General features: G+C 40.1%; 1 protein-coding gene across 1 annotated transcript in view; it reads left to right on the top strand.

The window, feature by feature from the left end:
* The window catches only part of TNKS (tankyrase), a 147,294-nt gene that overhangs the window by 128,263 nt on the left and 5,633 nt on the right, over positions 1–13,398 (top strand). The window contains exons 18-26 of the mRNA XM_086747786.1: positions 1,541–1,729; positions 3,079–3,316; positions 4,030–4,112; positions 6,611–6,731; positions 7,363–7,460; positions 8,847–8,921; positions 10,153–10,258; positions 11,102–11,288; positions 12,051–12,207. Of these exons, the coding sequence (XP_086603912.1) occupies positions 1,541–1,729; positions 3,079–3,316; positions 4,030–4,112; positions 6,611–6,731; positions 7,363–7,460; positions 8,847–8,921; positions 10,153–10,258; positions 11,102–11,288; positions 12,051–12,207 (1,254 nt within the window). The remainder of the gene's footprint in view (positions 1–1,540; positions 1,730–3,078; positions 3,317–4,029; positions 4,113–6,610; positions 6,732–7,362; positions 7,461–8,846; positions 8,922–10,152; positions 10,259–11,101; positions 11,289–12,050; positions 12,208–13,398) is intronic.

Below are 13,398 nucleotides of genomic sequence, written 5' to 3'. Positions count from 1 at the left end.
AAGCATTAAATTCCCAGCACGTTGCTTAGTTCTAGAGATATATTCTGTTGCAAAGATTACATTATTTCTTTTCAAGCTGCTTAGATCTAGAGATATATTCTGTTGCAAAGATTGTGTTCTTTCTTTTCAAACACAGGAAACCAAAATCCACATTTTAAGTGAAGGCAAACCATTCCTTACTGGCACAGGGAAATGTTAGAGATTGCTTCAAGCTGATTATCACTTCTAAAAAATCATAATGGCAATGTAATCTGGTTGCCTTACTTTCCCTAAGAAAAGTTAATGCGGCAGTGTTTGGTGCTTTTCCTTCAGCTTATTTAGTTAAGAGTTCCTGTGGCAGACCAGGCTTCTCTCTGAGCTGTCATCAGCCCATCCAGATCTCTGCAACTGGAGGCAGAGAGGATATGAGTGCTGGTTTAATAAGTTCATAGCTAACAGGTTTCACAGACTCAACCTTTTCCACACAGAGTATTTATCGTTAGTTCTCACACCCAGCGCTTCATGCTGTGTGTCCCTCAGTAGGGTTTCATGTGACAGAAAAGTCACAGGAACAACAATTGCTTTAAAAGTTTGGAATAGAGGAAAAATCAAGTTGACAGTCTTTTCAAATCACAGTTATTCAGAGAGCAAGCCCTTTTACGAGAGCTGCTGAGAGTCATTAGTTGCCATTAAGAGGTAAAATGAAATCCATTGGCAAGTCCTTGCGCATCTGCTTACAATTTCTGTGCTTCGTGCTCCTTCCTACTCATTTTGATGACTTGTTTTTTTATTTCTTAGCTGCATTGCACAAGTAGCTTTACTGATCAGAGGCAGCCAAAAATTTTATTTGCCAATTTTTTATTCTCTTAACTTGGGAGATTTGAAGGATGGGATATCGATGGAAGTGTGGGACTTTTATAGCCCATGTAAAACCGTTGTCCCTTATGACACTCATAATGAATTTTATAAATTACAGTTCACTCATAGAATGTGATTGGAGAAAGAACAAATTTGTGCTGCCACAGATGTGTTCAAAGTCTTGCAAGAAATTGCTAGAAAGAAAGAATGACAAAGACTTCTGTGTACAGACATTTAAGTGGCGTCTCAGCAGTACAACACGTTGATCTTTAGAGCTTCTAGTATTGCATCACAAATATTGCAGCCCTGTAAACTTGTGTTGCCAGCTCAAATTTGTCTACAAATATTTTGATAGTTAACTCTTATCAGTTTTATGCTGGATCAAGTATCAGGTCTTCTGCAGTTGACAGAAACTTCATGCTATGTACTGGGAGTGTTTTGGCGGAAATATAATTCTGTGCCTGACCACAATTATACATGTGCTGGTGGATGATCTGGTGGCACACAGGTACAGGTGACTGTGGAGCTGCAGTATAAAGTGGTACCTGAAGAGATGCGTGCCTACGTAGACACAGGAGGCAGAGAAGTGAGTTAAAGGAAAGAGAAATTACAGCGGTCTGTAGGCACCATTTCCTCCGGCACAAAAAAGGAAATACGTGTTTTACGGATGTCACGTTGATTAAGAAGTTCTTGTGTTTTCCAGCATGTGGATATAGCAGCGCTGTTGATCAAATACAACACATGCGTAAATGCAACAGATAAATGGGCATTCACACCATTGCATGAAGCTGCACAAAAAGGAAGGACACAGCTCTGTGCTCTGCTGTTAGCTCATGGAGCAGATCCAACCATGAAGAATCAAGAGGGTCAGACACCGCTAGACCTGGCAACGGTAAGTTCTTGTTAGCATGCCAGCCACAGGCTGCTCTGGAGGATTTGTTCTGCATATTAAATAGCTTTCTCTGGCTCCATGGCATCAGCGCTCCTCAGTTTTCACTGTGCTGAGGTGGAGGGAAAAGAGCATCCCCAGGGTGCCTGTTTGTGACTTTTTACCTGTGCGTCCAGGCTTTTTCCTTTGGCTGAGATCTTAACATGACTTGTGACTTAAGGTTTGCTGCTGCTTAAGATTTCACTCCTGGGATCAATCTCCTCATTACCAGAAAGAAACCTCTCTGAAATGTCCCCAGTGATGGTCAGTCTGTGTGCTATTGGTGATTCTTTGAACTTAGGAGGAAAATCAGATGGGCCTTTAGAGGAAAGAAGGATGGTTATGCTCAGTGCCTGCATATTACCTTGGTTCTTTTTTGTCTAACGTTAAAACAATATTCTAAGATTTGCAGGTGGCTATCAAACTTTTTCTAAAACTGGCATCTGGAAACTTTCTTGTTAGTGGTGGCAGTGACGACTGGTTAAAAAGCCTAATGAGATTACATGAACAGGTATGTCCCAGGTTTAACCAGTCTTGATGGAGTAGGTAATGAAACCAAGTTGGATGCTGTGTCTAGTTATAGTGCAAGTATCTTTTAAGGCCGTTGAATGATTTCTGGAGAGTTCAAGAAATATCCTTCAGAATAATCTGAGGTCTAAAAAACTTTGTGTTGTGATGAGGGATATGAAACTATTTGATTTCTCTGAGGGAAAATAAGGATGTCTTAATGACTTTCTACAAGAATGTGCAAGGAGGAAATTCTTGAAGATGAAGGTCTTGCTTAGTTTAGTCAACAAAGGCTAAATCCATTTGTTAGGTAAGTTCATAATTCTCCTGTAGCTTCTATCTTTTTTTTTTTCCTATTATAAAACTGTAAGATGTGATTATAGTAAAGGCAGGGGTAGTCTTTCCGTTGAAACCTTGATCCAGTGCAAAATGCTTCACCAGAAGTTGAGCCTGACAGAGAAATTACGAGGTGGCATTGCCTGCCCTAGGTTGTGAAGGACTTCAGATAAAGTTGCTGCATTGCTCTGCCTTGCTTTAACACCTCTGAAGTCAGTGTGCCAGAATGGAAATTATATGTACCCTCTTAAATACCTTTAGAAATGGGGAGAACATGATTCATCTATGTCTGAGCAGTGAATCAGAATGTCCTTGCAACCATGAATTCCCATGTTAAAAAAAGTTGGCAGTTTTCTTTTTAATGGAGGAACAGAGCCATCAGTTAAAACAAATTCAATGAAAAATTCTTTCCAGAGATTGGTGACTTCTTATAATAAAACCTCATGTTGAATGTTCTTTCTGTTTTTCAGGCTGATGATATCCGAGCTTTGCTGATAGATGCAATGCCTCCAGAAGCTTTGCCTACATGCTTTAAGCCTCAAGCTACTGTTGTTAGTGCCTCCCTGATCTCACCAGCATCTACGCCATCCTGCCTCTCTGCTGCCAGCAGTATAGATAACCTCACTGGGCCACTGACAGAACTAGCTGTAGGAGGAGCATCAAATGCTGGCGATGGAGCAGCAGGAACTGAAAGGAAGGAAGGAGAAGGTGCATTTGCTGCTGGACAAGTTTTCGTTGCCAGAAGTACAGTAGCTTAGTATCACAACAGGCCTTGCTTTATCTGAAAAGCATTTCTGACTAGCCAGAAAATATTGTACAGCTTGAACCGTTATCTGCGTTTTCAAGTGTCTGATGCCTGTTCTGTTTCCATGTGCTCTGCTAGGAGGATTGTTGGTTGTCCATCTTTGTTTGCTAGCAGTCATTAGGTCTGACAGCAAAGGCAGGTCTGAATAGGTGCCCAGATATTTGTTGCTGACTTTATACAGAAAATCCAATGAGAATTATTTTGATGCAAGAATTATGATTGTGATGGCCGGGGGATTTTTCTAAGGTTTTTAAACCCTTCAGTTAGTATCTGGAATGCATACTTTGTGTCAGCTCCTAGGTGATTACATAGCGAAAATACACCCACCCTTCCTTTCTTCCTCTTTGCAATACGAGCCTGTATTTGCCACAGATCGTTTGTGCTTTTTGATAGTTGATTCTGAGGAGGCAACAGTGGTGAGCTTTCCGTGGAGCTTTCACACAGTGGAAGTGAATTGTTTATTATCGACACAGACAAATGGATTATAAAAAGAGTCAGAGTTTGGAATTTTGAGAGAATCGGTGGTATTGCTTGGTTTATTTTTTTTTAAGTTTGGTTGTTTTGTTTTTTTAAATTCAAATGCGTAGGTTATAATGACTTGTTTCTTCTCTTATAGTTTCTGGTCTTGACATGAACATTACCCAGTTCCTAAAAAGCCTGGGTCTTGAACACCTTCGAGACATCTTTGAGACGGAACAGGTAAGTAGCAAGTCTAATCTCTGTATGTCCATTTTAAAAGATGGACTAATATAATGAATTTGAGTGACATTTTAATTCCCTAGTTGAAAAAGGGAAATAAAAAAACAACTTCACATCTACATGAAAACAAGTATATCCAAGAAAACTGCAAATGAGTCACTAGATCCTTTATGGGGAAGTTGAGAAACTGTGAAAATCTCTTTTGTTGTTTGATTCAGATATCTAGTGTCTTTCACTTTCTTATACATACATGACGACTGACAATTTGGCTTATATTCTGAGAGTTGTGAACTTAGAACATGATGGCTGTAATAAAGTTAGGCTGGAATACCACCTGCACTTGTCCTTCAGCAGTCTTGATATGCAAGCAAGCCTTTCACCACCTGCAGTGCTGCTTGTGACACTGTGGTTAGATCTAGGAAACCCTCCAGTTTGACTGTAAGCTGAAATAAAAATCTAGTTTAGCAGGGTGTAGTCACACAAGAGAATGCAGAAACCACATTTCCTAATAGGTTAGGACTGTAGCATTAACTGGATTTTGCAGGGCTAACAAGTTTCAAATGGAATTGAGAGATGGGAAAAAAACCCTGCAGATTTTTCAATAATTCGCAATATATGAAAAGAATACTAATATAACTAATAACTAATGTAACAGTTTCTCAAGCTTATTTTACTTTTTAGAGCAGAAGTACCTCTAATGTATTGTAGACTCATTTTATGTACCATTTCTTGAATTTAACATGTTACAGTTAAATAGATTATTTGTTCGCTTGGGCAAGATGGACACAGCAGTGGAAGTGAAAGGTACAAGAGCCTGGATTTGATGGTAATTTTTTTCCCAGGCCTCTGCTGCTAATCTTTTATGAGGGATCAAGAAACAAATGTTTGAAATGTAATGTGTTGCAGGAAAAGTTCCAACTGTTTCCATTAAACATTACAGGAGGTATCTCCCCAAAGTTAAAATGCTACATAATCTTTTCTTTTCCCTTCTTGTATATGAAGCGTATGTTCTTTTCTTTAATTTGGAACTACTTCTGTTAAGAAGCAAACCAGCCTATATTCTACTCACATTTCGTTTTTTCTTATTATTTTTCGCATCTTCCTGTTACCGTGCTGGTTTTATTCTGCTTTGGCTTCCTTAACTCCTAACCTGCGAGTAAGATTTAATAGTGCAAATCGGATTCACTATATTCATTCATAAACTTGAAACTGTTTAGCTCCTCTTGTAAGTTTTTCTCTAGTGAAAACAAGGACATTTTCCTTAAGCTTAGTGTTGTGAGCTGCTTTTTCCAAGTACTGCAGTACCTTCATGTGCACTTGTTCTCACCTTGGCTCTAGCCTCCTCCTGATGCTTTCTAATATCTGGGTTTCTTGGTATTTTTTTTTAATGTTCCACTGCACATGATTAATGTCTTCAGTGGCTTCAGCAATCCCAGAAGGATTGTTTTCTGCTCAACTGGACAGATGTTCAGTGTAGCTATTAATTCCTTGCTTAAGTTGCTTTCTTTTGAATTAATGATAATCAGTTTGTAGTAGACAAAGTTCGTACCTGCGAGTCCAGTTGTGCTAACAGTCCAGTTTCTTTTGAATCAAGTTGTATGGTTTCCTGTTATTTGCTGAGATTCCTGTTCTAGTTTAATGTTTAAATCTGGAAGTAGATTTTATATAATTGTCTCCTCCAGATGAAATCTTTCTGTTTTTCAGAGAATCACCTCAGTGCACAATTGTTTTATTGTAATAAAAATGTGTAATTTATTTAGCTTTCGTCTCCTGTTCTTAAAAAAAAAAGTTTATTTGATACTTTTTTTTTTACCTTTCTGCTTCCACCAATGATCTCCATAACCTTCAAATTTAAAACCTTGTCAGGTGATTATAGATGTATTCATATATTGCAACCGAAGGAATAGTTCTATGTGTCCTCAAAATGTTAATTGTTTCTGAAAATAGTGGAACAGTTGAGCATGACTTAGCATAATTGACCCACTGGTTTGATACATGTGCAAGAGCAGAGGAGGATATATACACACAGTAATAGCACACAGCATAACAATGTTTATGTGAAACACACGGGACGTTTATTGGTGAGCTTGTAGAATATTAATTTCTGTCTGTGTAGTGAAAATAATGAATTGCACAACAATGTGAAACTTTGAATGCTTCAAAAATACGCCCAGATTTGCCCCAACTTTTCCATGTATCCTCCTTCTACATAAATTAAAAATATTTTTGAGAACCTCCTGTGAAAGCCAGCTCTTGTTAATTGCTGTAAGAGAAGTAAAAGTTTTGCACAGCTTCAGGCTGTAGCAGCTGGGTATGGGTCCTGCGAGAGGGAGAGGCTTGCCAGAAGGTGGCAGCAATTAGAAGTGCAGCAAAGCATAAATTATGTGTACTCTATTAATTGCACCACAAATACCTTCCATTTCCTGAACCGATAGGTCTTCACCCTTAGGAATCAGGCCAGGTTGGCAAGTGATTTTTGTGGTCTTTCACCTTTCCAGATAACCCTGGATGTATTGGCAGACATGGGGCATGAGGAGCTTAAAGAAATTGGGATCAATGCATATGGACACCGCCACAAATTAATAAAAGGTGTGGAGAGGCTTCTGGGAGGGCAGCAAGGTAAGTATGACACTTCTACTGGTTAGTCTAAGTGTGGCATACAGCAGGCTCCCAGAAGTCACCTTCTGTAAATGTAGGCAATGCCATCAGGACTCGAAAGAATCTGGATGTTAGGAAAATGTACTTGTTGGCAGACCTGGTGGCTAGGTGGGCTGTGACAGGTAAAGAATATATGGAGGAGGTACAGAACTGAGTGATCACTTGCCTTTCCAGAGAACGGACGCCTCCGAGGCAGCTGTGGAGGCTACACTGATTTCCAGGGACTCGGCTTCACCCAGGCAGGAGCTTTTGGGTTGATTTGCCCTAGGTACCTATCCACAGGCCAATTGTATCCTGAAGGGTGGACCTGATGGAGTTTTTTGCTGCCGCACACTTCTCAGATGCTTCTTTTGAAAGCAGAAATTATAAAATGCAATTATGTCCCACATGCATTTTCCTTCTCTCTTTTAAAGCCTCTGCTGCTAACGAAAGCACTTTATCTTTTCAAGACTGTGCTTCTGCCTTGTGTTTATTTTGCATTTTCTGCTGTACTGGGGTTGTTTAAGAAGAATAATGATGATGCTGGATATAAATAGAACTGATATTATTTTCTCCTGTTGATTTTTATTCCTTTAATTCCTTCTCTTTGCAGGCACCAATCCTTACTTGACTTTCCACTGCGTGAGTCAGGGGACCATTCTCCTTGACCTTGCTCCTGATGATAAGGAGTATCAGTCCGTAGAAGAGGAGGTATTGCAAGTACCTTTCTTAATGCTCCAGTGGCGGTGTATTTCTCTTTTCAGTTATAAACCCTCGGAGCTAAAGCATGCAATGCATCTTGGAAGTGATAAAGCATGCTTTGGTGTATGAATTGCATAGATCTGACATGAATTATAGGGCTTTTCATTTGTCTTTTTATATAGAGTAATGATGAAAGTGATTTTGCTGTCCTGCCAGTTGTTTTTTTTTAATAAGTGATCTGTTTGCTCACTTAGTGTTATCCCAGTTTGCCTTTTTGTTGTTGTGTTTTGGATGTCATCTCACAGCAAGGGTTTCTGCAGCTTTCTGGAGATAGGTGGACCTGTGAAATCAAAGGCCATAAGTGAAGACCAAGGGATGAAGGCCTTGCAAATCTGTAGGCATTGTCTGTGCTCAGGCTGTTCCTGCATGTGAACCGACTTGTTTTCCCTTGTCTCAGTGGCTTAGTTAATCTGTAACCCAGATAAACAGCTCTTCGATAATTGAGAGTTGACTGTAATTTTGCCTCCCACACACACGTGCTCTTTTATTTAAGTAAACTACAAGCAGATACCATTTGGAAACCAACATCGTAACAGAAAATAGACTTTCTAAAGAGCTGTGTTTGGAAGAAACTCCATTTTACTGTGCACTTGCTATTTGTCTGGTGTTACTACACTGTAGCACAGAAGTGTTTGGAGTCTTTTTAAAAGTCTAAATATGCAGGATTGCTGCCAGCTTAGCCTGGAATGTTTTTGATTAGTAGCTCTGTAAACTGGAGTTTGTGCGATCTTTTGTTTAAACTTTTCTGACAGAAAGGGTCACTTGTCTACTCTAGTAAATTGGGATATTTGAACTGTTACTAAAGGTTGTTGCTGTAGCTATAAATACCTCTGGAAAAGATGCGATGAAACTGTTGAAATTCTAAGGGGCTGCTAATGACATAGGAAAATTTACAGTGCAAGGATTTTCCTGTCACTAAGAAATACAAACTGTACTTATTAGAAACACATTTGTTATTACTTCAAAATGATCTTTTTGTATATTCATTTTCAAAGATTGGAGTTTTTTCTAATCTAAAGCACATTTTCTGGTTGTGTATAATTTTGATAGCAAATCCTACTCTTCTTTCTCCTATGTAGATTTTTGTTACAAGATTAGATAATTGCATCATTCCACTGATCTATTGTGGAACAGCATAGTGCGTTAAGTGCCTGAGTAATGAGGCTGTACCTCAGGTTAAAATTGAGTTGGTTTTGTTTTATTTTTAACACCTTTAAATAAATTTTCAATTAAGATTGTCTGTTGTTGCCAGTGCTATACTGAGATAGTGCATGAATACTTTGACTTGCTAGCAAGCTTTGCGTGCTGAACATTCAATTGTGTTCATTTATACAGATGCAAAGTACAATCCGGGAGCATAGGGATGGTGGAAATGCTGGCGGGATCTTCAACAGGTACAATGTCATCAGGGTAAGTTTCAAAACCTCTTAATTCTGTGTGGTAGAATAAGATGGTACTTATGCGAGCAGGCAGGATTGGTTTAATGGATCACCTTATATTTAAAGTTCTTTGTTGAAATAATATCAGGAGCAGAGTTAAAGCAAGTGCTAAATGCTAAAATTAAGACCGATCGTGTGCAATGCATGTGGAATGAGGAAGAAATATCCACTTGTGCTCTTAAAGGAGTCTGAAGAACTGATATTGAAGGCAGAAGTGGTGAAGACCCTGACTTATGTTTCCCAGCCTGATTTAATATCAGAGATCTGTAACTTCTGTATTTGACGTCGCAGCATAGATTTTTTTTTTCTCAGCATAGATTTTTTTTTTTCTCAGCATAGTCTTTTCTTGCCTTTTTAAAGGAGATTTTTGAGGATGAGGGAAAGGATGAGCATGACTTCTTATTGAGAATTTCTGTCTCTCTATGCTATGTTGGATCTTGACACCACCTTCTTTGCCTCTGCCAGGTAGAGAAATATCTTTTACAAGGCCTGGCCTATCAGAAAGTGGAGTGTTGTCTTTCTGAGGGAAAGTACACTTTCTGCTTCCTTTTTTGAGGGAGGGGGAAATACAGGAAATCAGAACACAACTCGGTTCCTGAGCTCCAGCAAACCCCTGCTGTGTATCTGTTTGAAAAGTGAGCCTGTGCAGAGCCTTTGCAACTTGTCCCAGTAGATCATACGGCCTGCAGGAAACCTTTACTTCCATCCTGCTCCCAACCAAAGGTGAAGTCCTTTACAGAAACCACAGGGATATTAGAGCACGTGGCTGGAATGATATCTCAAGATAGATTAAACAGCACATCTCCTAATTTATTTCCTCGGAAGTTGTTTCTTTTCATAAAAACTCAACCTAAACCAGACAGCAAGCTTCAAAAAGCTAGCCTAGATTGTTCAGCAGAGGTCAAAGCAGAGAGGGAAGGAGTTTCAGACAGTTTGTAGTTCTTGGTGGTCTTACAAGCTCTGAGGGAAGAAGCCTGAAAGTCTTCCTTAACCCTGAGAACTTAGGCTGCAATTTCATGATAGTTTTAACCATCTGTAAGTGTGTGTGCTACCAGCTTGTTTGAAAGGCTTCAGCCTTGCCTGCAGAACAGCTATGGGTATTCTTTATACCATTCATTGATCTTACTCGTGGTTTCCCTCTGTGAAATCATATTCCATTTGAATTCCAATTCAAGTATGGTTGACCTGTTGTACCACTGCAGATTCAAAAGGTCGTGAACAAGAAGTTACGGGAGAGATTCTGTCACAGACAGAAGGAGGTCTCAGAGGAGAATCATAATCATCACAATGAGCGCATGTTGTTTCACGGTAAGGAAGTAATCTCTGTATGTACTGGTATTTTAAAAAGGAAAAAGATTTTGGACCCACAGGCAATGTTAATGTTGCTGTGTCACCATCCTGTATGGTAATTGTATTTCAACACTAGAAATGCAGGGATGTGGGAGTGGTGGAGTTAGTCTGTGTGGTTACTGCAATCCGAAAATCTATGCTAGATAAAAAATACATTTAAAAAAAAAAGTTTTTTGCTAAGCCATATCATAGTCATTTCCAGTAAGGCTGCTGGGAGTATGTTACATTGCTGTGAGAAAGACAGAGTATCTTCTAAAAGAGGGGAGCAGCACACAGTAAAAGCATTTTACCCTGGTGCTTCAGGCAACCATCAGGGAAAGGAATCAAAACCGGCCATGAGTTTTAGCAAGATGTTCTCTGGGAGCATCCAGAAGTACCTACAAATGACAGTTGCCTGAGGGTCTTCCTGCCCCACATCCTTCTATGACTCTGCGTAGGAAATTGGTTTTGGCTATGATTGTCCTGACATCTTGCTCCATCTTAACCAGTACTGGCTGCTGGAGAAGGTGTGCATTGACAAGATAAATTGCGCTGAAATGTAAGTGGGGGGAAAGCCGCTTAATGAGATCTGTGAAATGAGTAAGAAATATGAGTCACACGTGGGATCTTGGTATATAACGATAAATCCCACACATCACTGTATCCTGCTGGGTATCGCCCCCTTCCAGCTTACTGAGCACGTTTTCTGATATTTAATGGTCTATTTGAGGCACACAAGCTCCTCTTGACATGAGTCCTGTATTACTATAGACCTTAATAAGTATGTATGATAACACATTGTTTTGTGTCATTCTTTTCTAGGGTCTCCTTTTATTAACGCTATCATTCACAAAGGATTTGATGAAAGGCATGCATACATTGGAGGAATGTTTGGAGCTGGAATTTACTTTGCTGAGAACTCCTCAAAAAGCAACCAATATGTGTATGGGATAGGGGGAGGAACAGGCTGTCCCACACACAAAGACAGATCCTGTTATATCTGTCACAGGTATAAGTCCAGCAGAGTCCCCTGTATGTAATTCTGGCTGTCCTGGTTTTTACGGTCCTGGCACGGGATGAATTGCAGGGAAAGAATAGCCACTTCAGCTTGCTCCTGGGAGGAAAAATGCAGTTTTCCATTTGTCAAGGCTGAACAAAAAGGATATAAATGCAGCGAGTCCCACAGAAAGGTCAAAAATTACATCTAAGTATACAGTGAGTATAAATCAAAGTGAATTGTGGCTCAGGAAAGAGGCTTGAAACAGCAAGTTTGAAAATGAAGAGTCAGAGGAAAATAGCAATTAAACTCCAGGCACTCTCAGAACAAAACCGCTGCAGTGCAAAGTGGTGGTCAGCGGTACAGTGTTGTACTACGGATCAGATAATTTTGGAGGTAGTGAACAGGACTTAATCACAGCTTTGTTTTGTACTGGAGTAGATCAATGTGCGTTTTGCCCTTTGACCGCTGTCCATACCCTGCTGGTAGGAACACAGAGTTTCAGCTTGATTCAACAGCTTTATATAAAATGAAGTAGAACAGGCCACCATATGAGGGCTAAACAGAGTGTGTGTTTTCACTTCTGCCTGTGTCAAGGAAGACTTTTTGTGACAGGTTTTATACAGCCTTAGAACTGGTTTCTAAAAGTGTTTCTTGAAAAAGCCTTGAGAAATTAATTGTAACAAATTAAGCTTAAAAGTCTTGAAATAATTCTGGACACATACAACTCCTAGTAAGATGTTTTAAAATGATGGTTGTTTTTTTTCCTTTTAGACAAATGCTCTTCTGTAGAGTGACCCTTGGAAAATCCTTTCTTCAGTTCAGCACGATGAAAATGGCTCATGCCCCTCCAGGGCACCATTCCGTTATTGGCCGACCAAGCGTGAATGGACTTGCGTACGCTGAATATGTTATCTATAGAGGAGAACAGGTATGTGGGTTAGCAAGGACTGGGTTTGTGGAAGGGCAGAGCTTGGAGCTGGAGAGGGGATATGACTGGTTTCAATACCAGGTGTGCTGTGATAAGCTGGTTGATTAGATTTATTTTCATTTAATGTGGAAATAAACAGGGAACTGTATCAAGCCAGAAAATGCTACTCCTTTCCACTGAGCTGCCCTGATTTACACCATGCAGAATTGCCTAATTCCCCCTGTGCAGCACTGCTAGAGTCTGTTTAGAGTTGTAGTTTCTCTCGGGAGGCACTGGTTCTCCCATTGCATTTTACTGGCATTACTGCAGTAAGAGGAACATGTGTATTTCTAGGACTTTTGTAGATAATGAGGATTCTGGGCTTTTTATCTGTAGATCCCCAGCAGTGACAGTGTCCCTGTCTGCCAGAGACTACCTTTAAATGGCAGCTGAAGGAACACAACAGTCTTCAGGAGATTATTTTTAATCTGAGTAACTCAGCTAGACTCTTACTCTAGAAAAGCAGTTTGCTTACTACCCTGGATGCCTCCAAGATTATATCATAAATTCAGGTTGGAAGGAACCTTCAGGAGGTCACCTAGGCCAGCCTCTTGTTTATGCTGAATTCAGACTAGATTGCTCAGGGCTTTGACCAGGCAGGTCTCAAAGGCCTCAGAGAATGGTGTTTTACAGCCTCCCTCTTGTTCCTTTGTTTAATTACCCTCAGAGCAAAGAATATGTTCTGTTTATCCAATAGGAAGCTCCCCTGTTTTCTTAATCTCATTCTTCTGCTGCATAGCTCAGAAAAGAATCTGGTTCTGTTTTCTCAGTAGCCTTCCATACATGATGGAAGATTGCTATGAGGTCCCACAAAGCCTTCCCTTTTCTGAACTGAACAAGCCCATCTCCCTCAGCTTCTTCTTGTGTATCCTGTACTCTTTTCCCCTGACTGTCTTACTGGTCCTTCGCTGAACTTAGCTCCAGCTTGTTGCCATCTTTCTTGTATTAGAAAGCCCAAAACAAGCCCAGCACCTTTCAGCAGAGCTGCTTTCCATCCTGCAATGCTATAAGGAATTAGTTAATCCCAGGTGCGTTTGCCCTTGCTGGATTCATGAGGATTCTGTAGGCCTGGTCTCTCATCTCTCTGCGTTCCTCTGAATGAGGCCCTGCCTTCCAGCAACTTCAGCTTTGTTCTGGGACTCAACCTCCTAC

The sequence above is a fragment of the Chlamydotis macqueenii genome, chromosome 4 (assembly GCF_036417535.1).
Source record: "Chlamydotis macqueenii isolate bChlMac1 chromosome 4, bChlMac1.mat, whole genome shotgun sequence".
Taxonomy (NCBI): domain Eukaryota; kingdom Metazoa; phylum Chordata; class Aves; order Otidiformes; family Otididae; genus Chlamydotis; species Chlamydotis macqueenii.
This window is presented reverse-complemented; position numbering and strand designations above follow the sequence as displayed.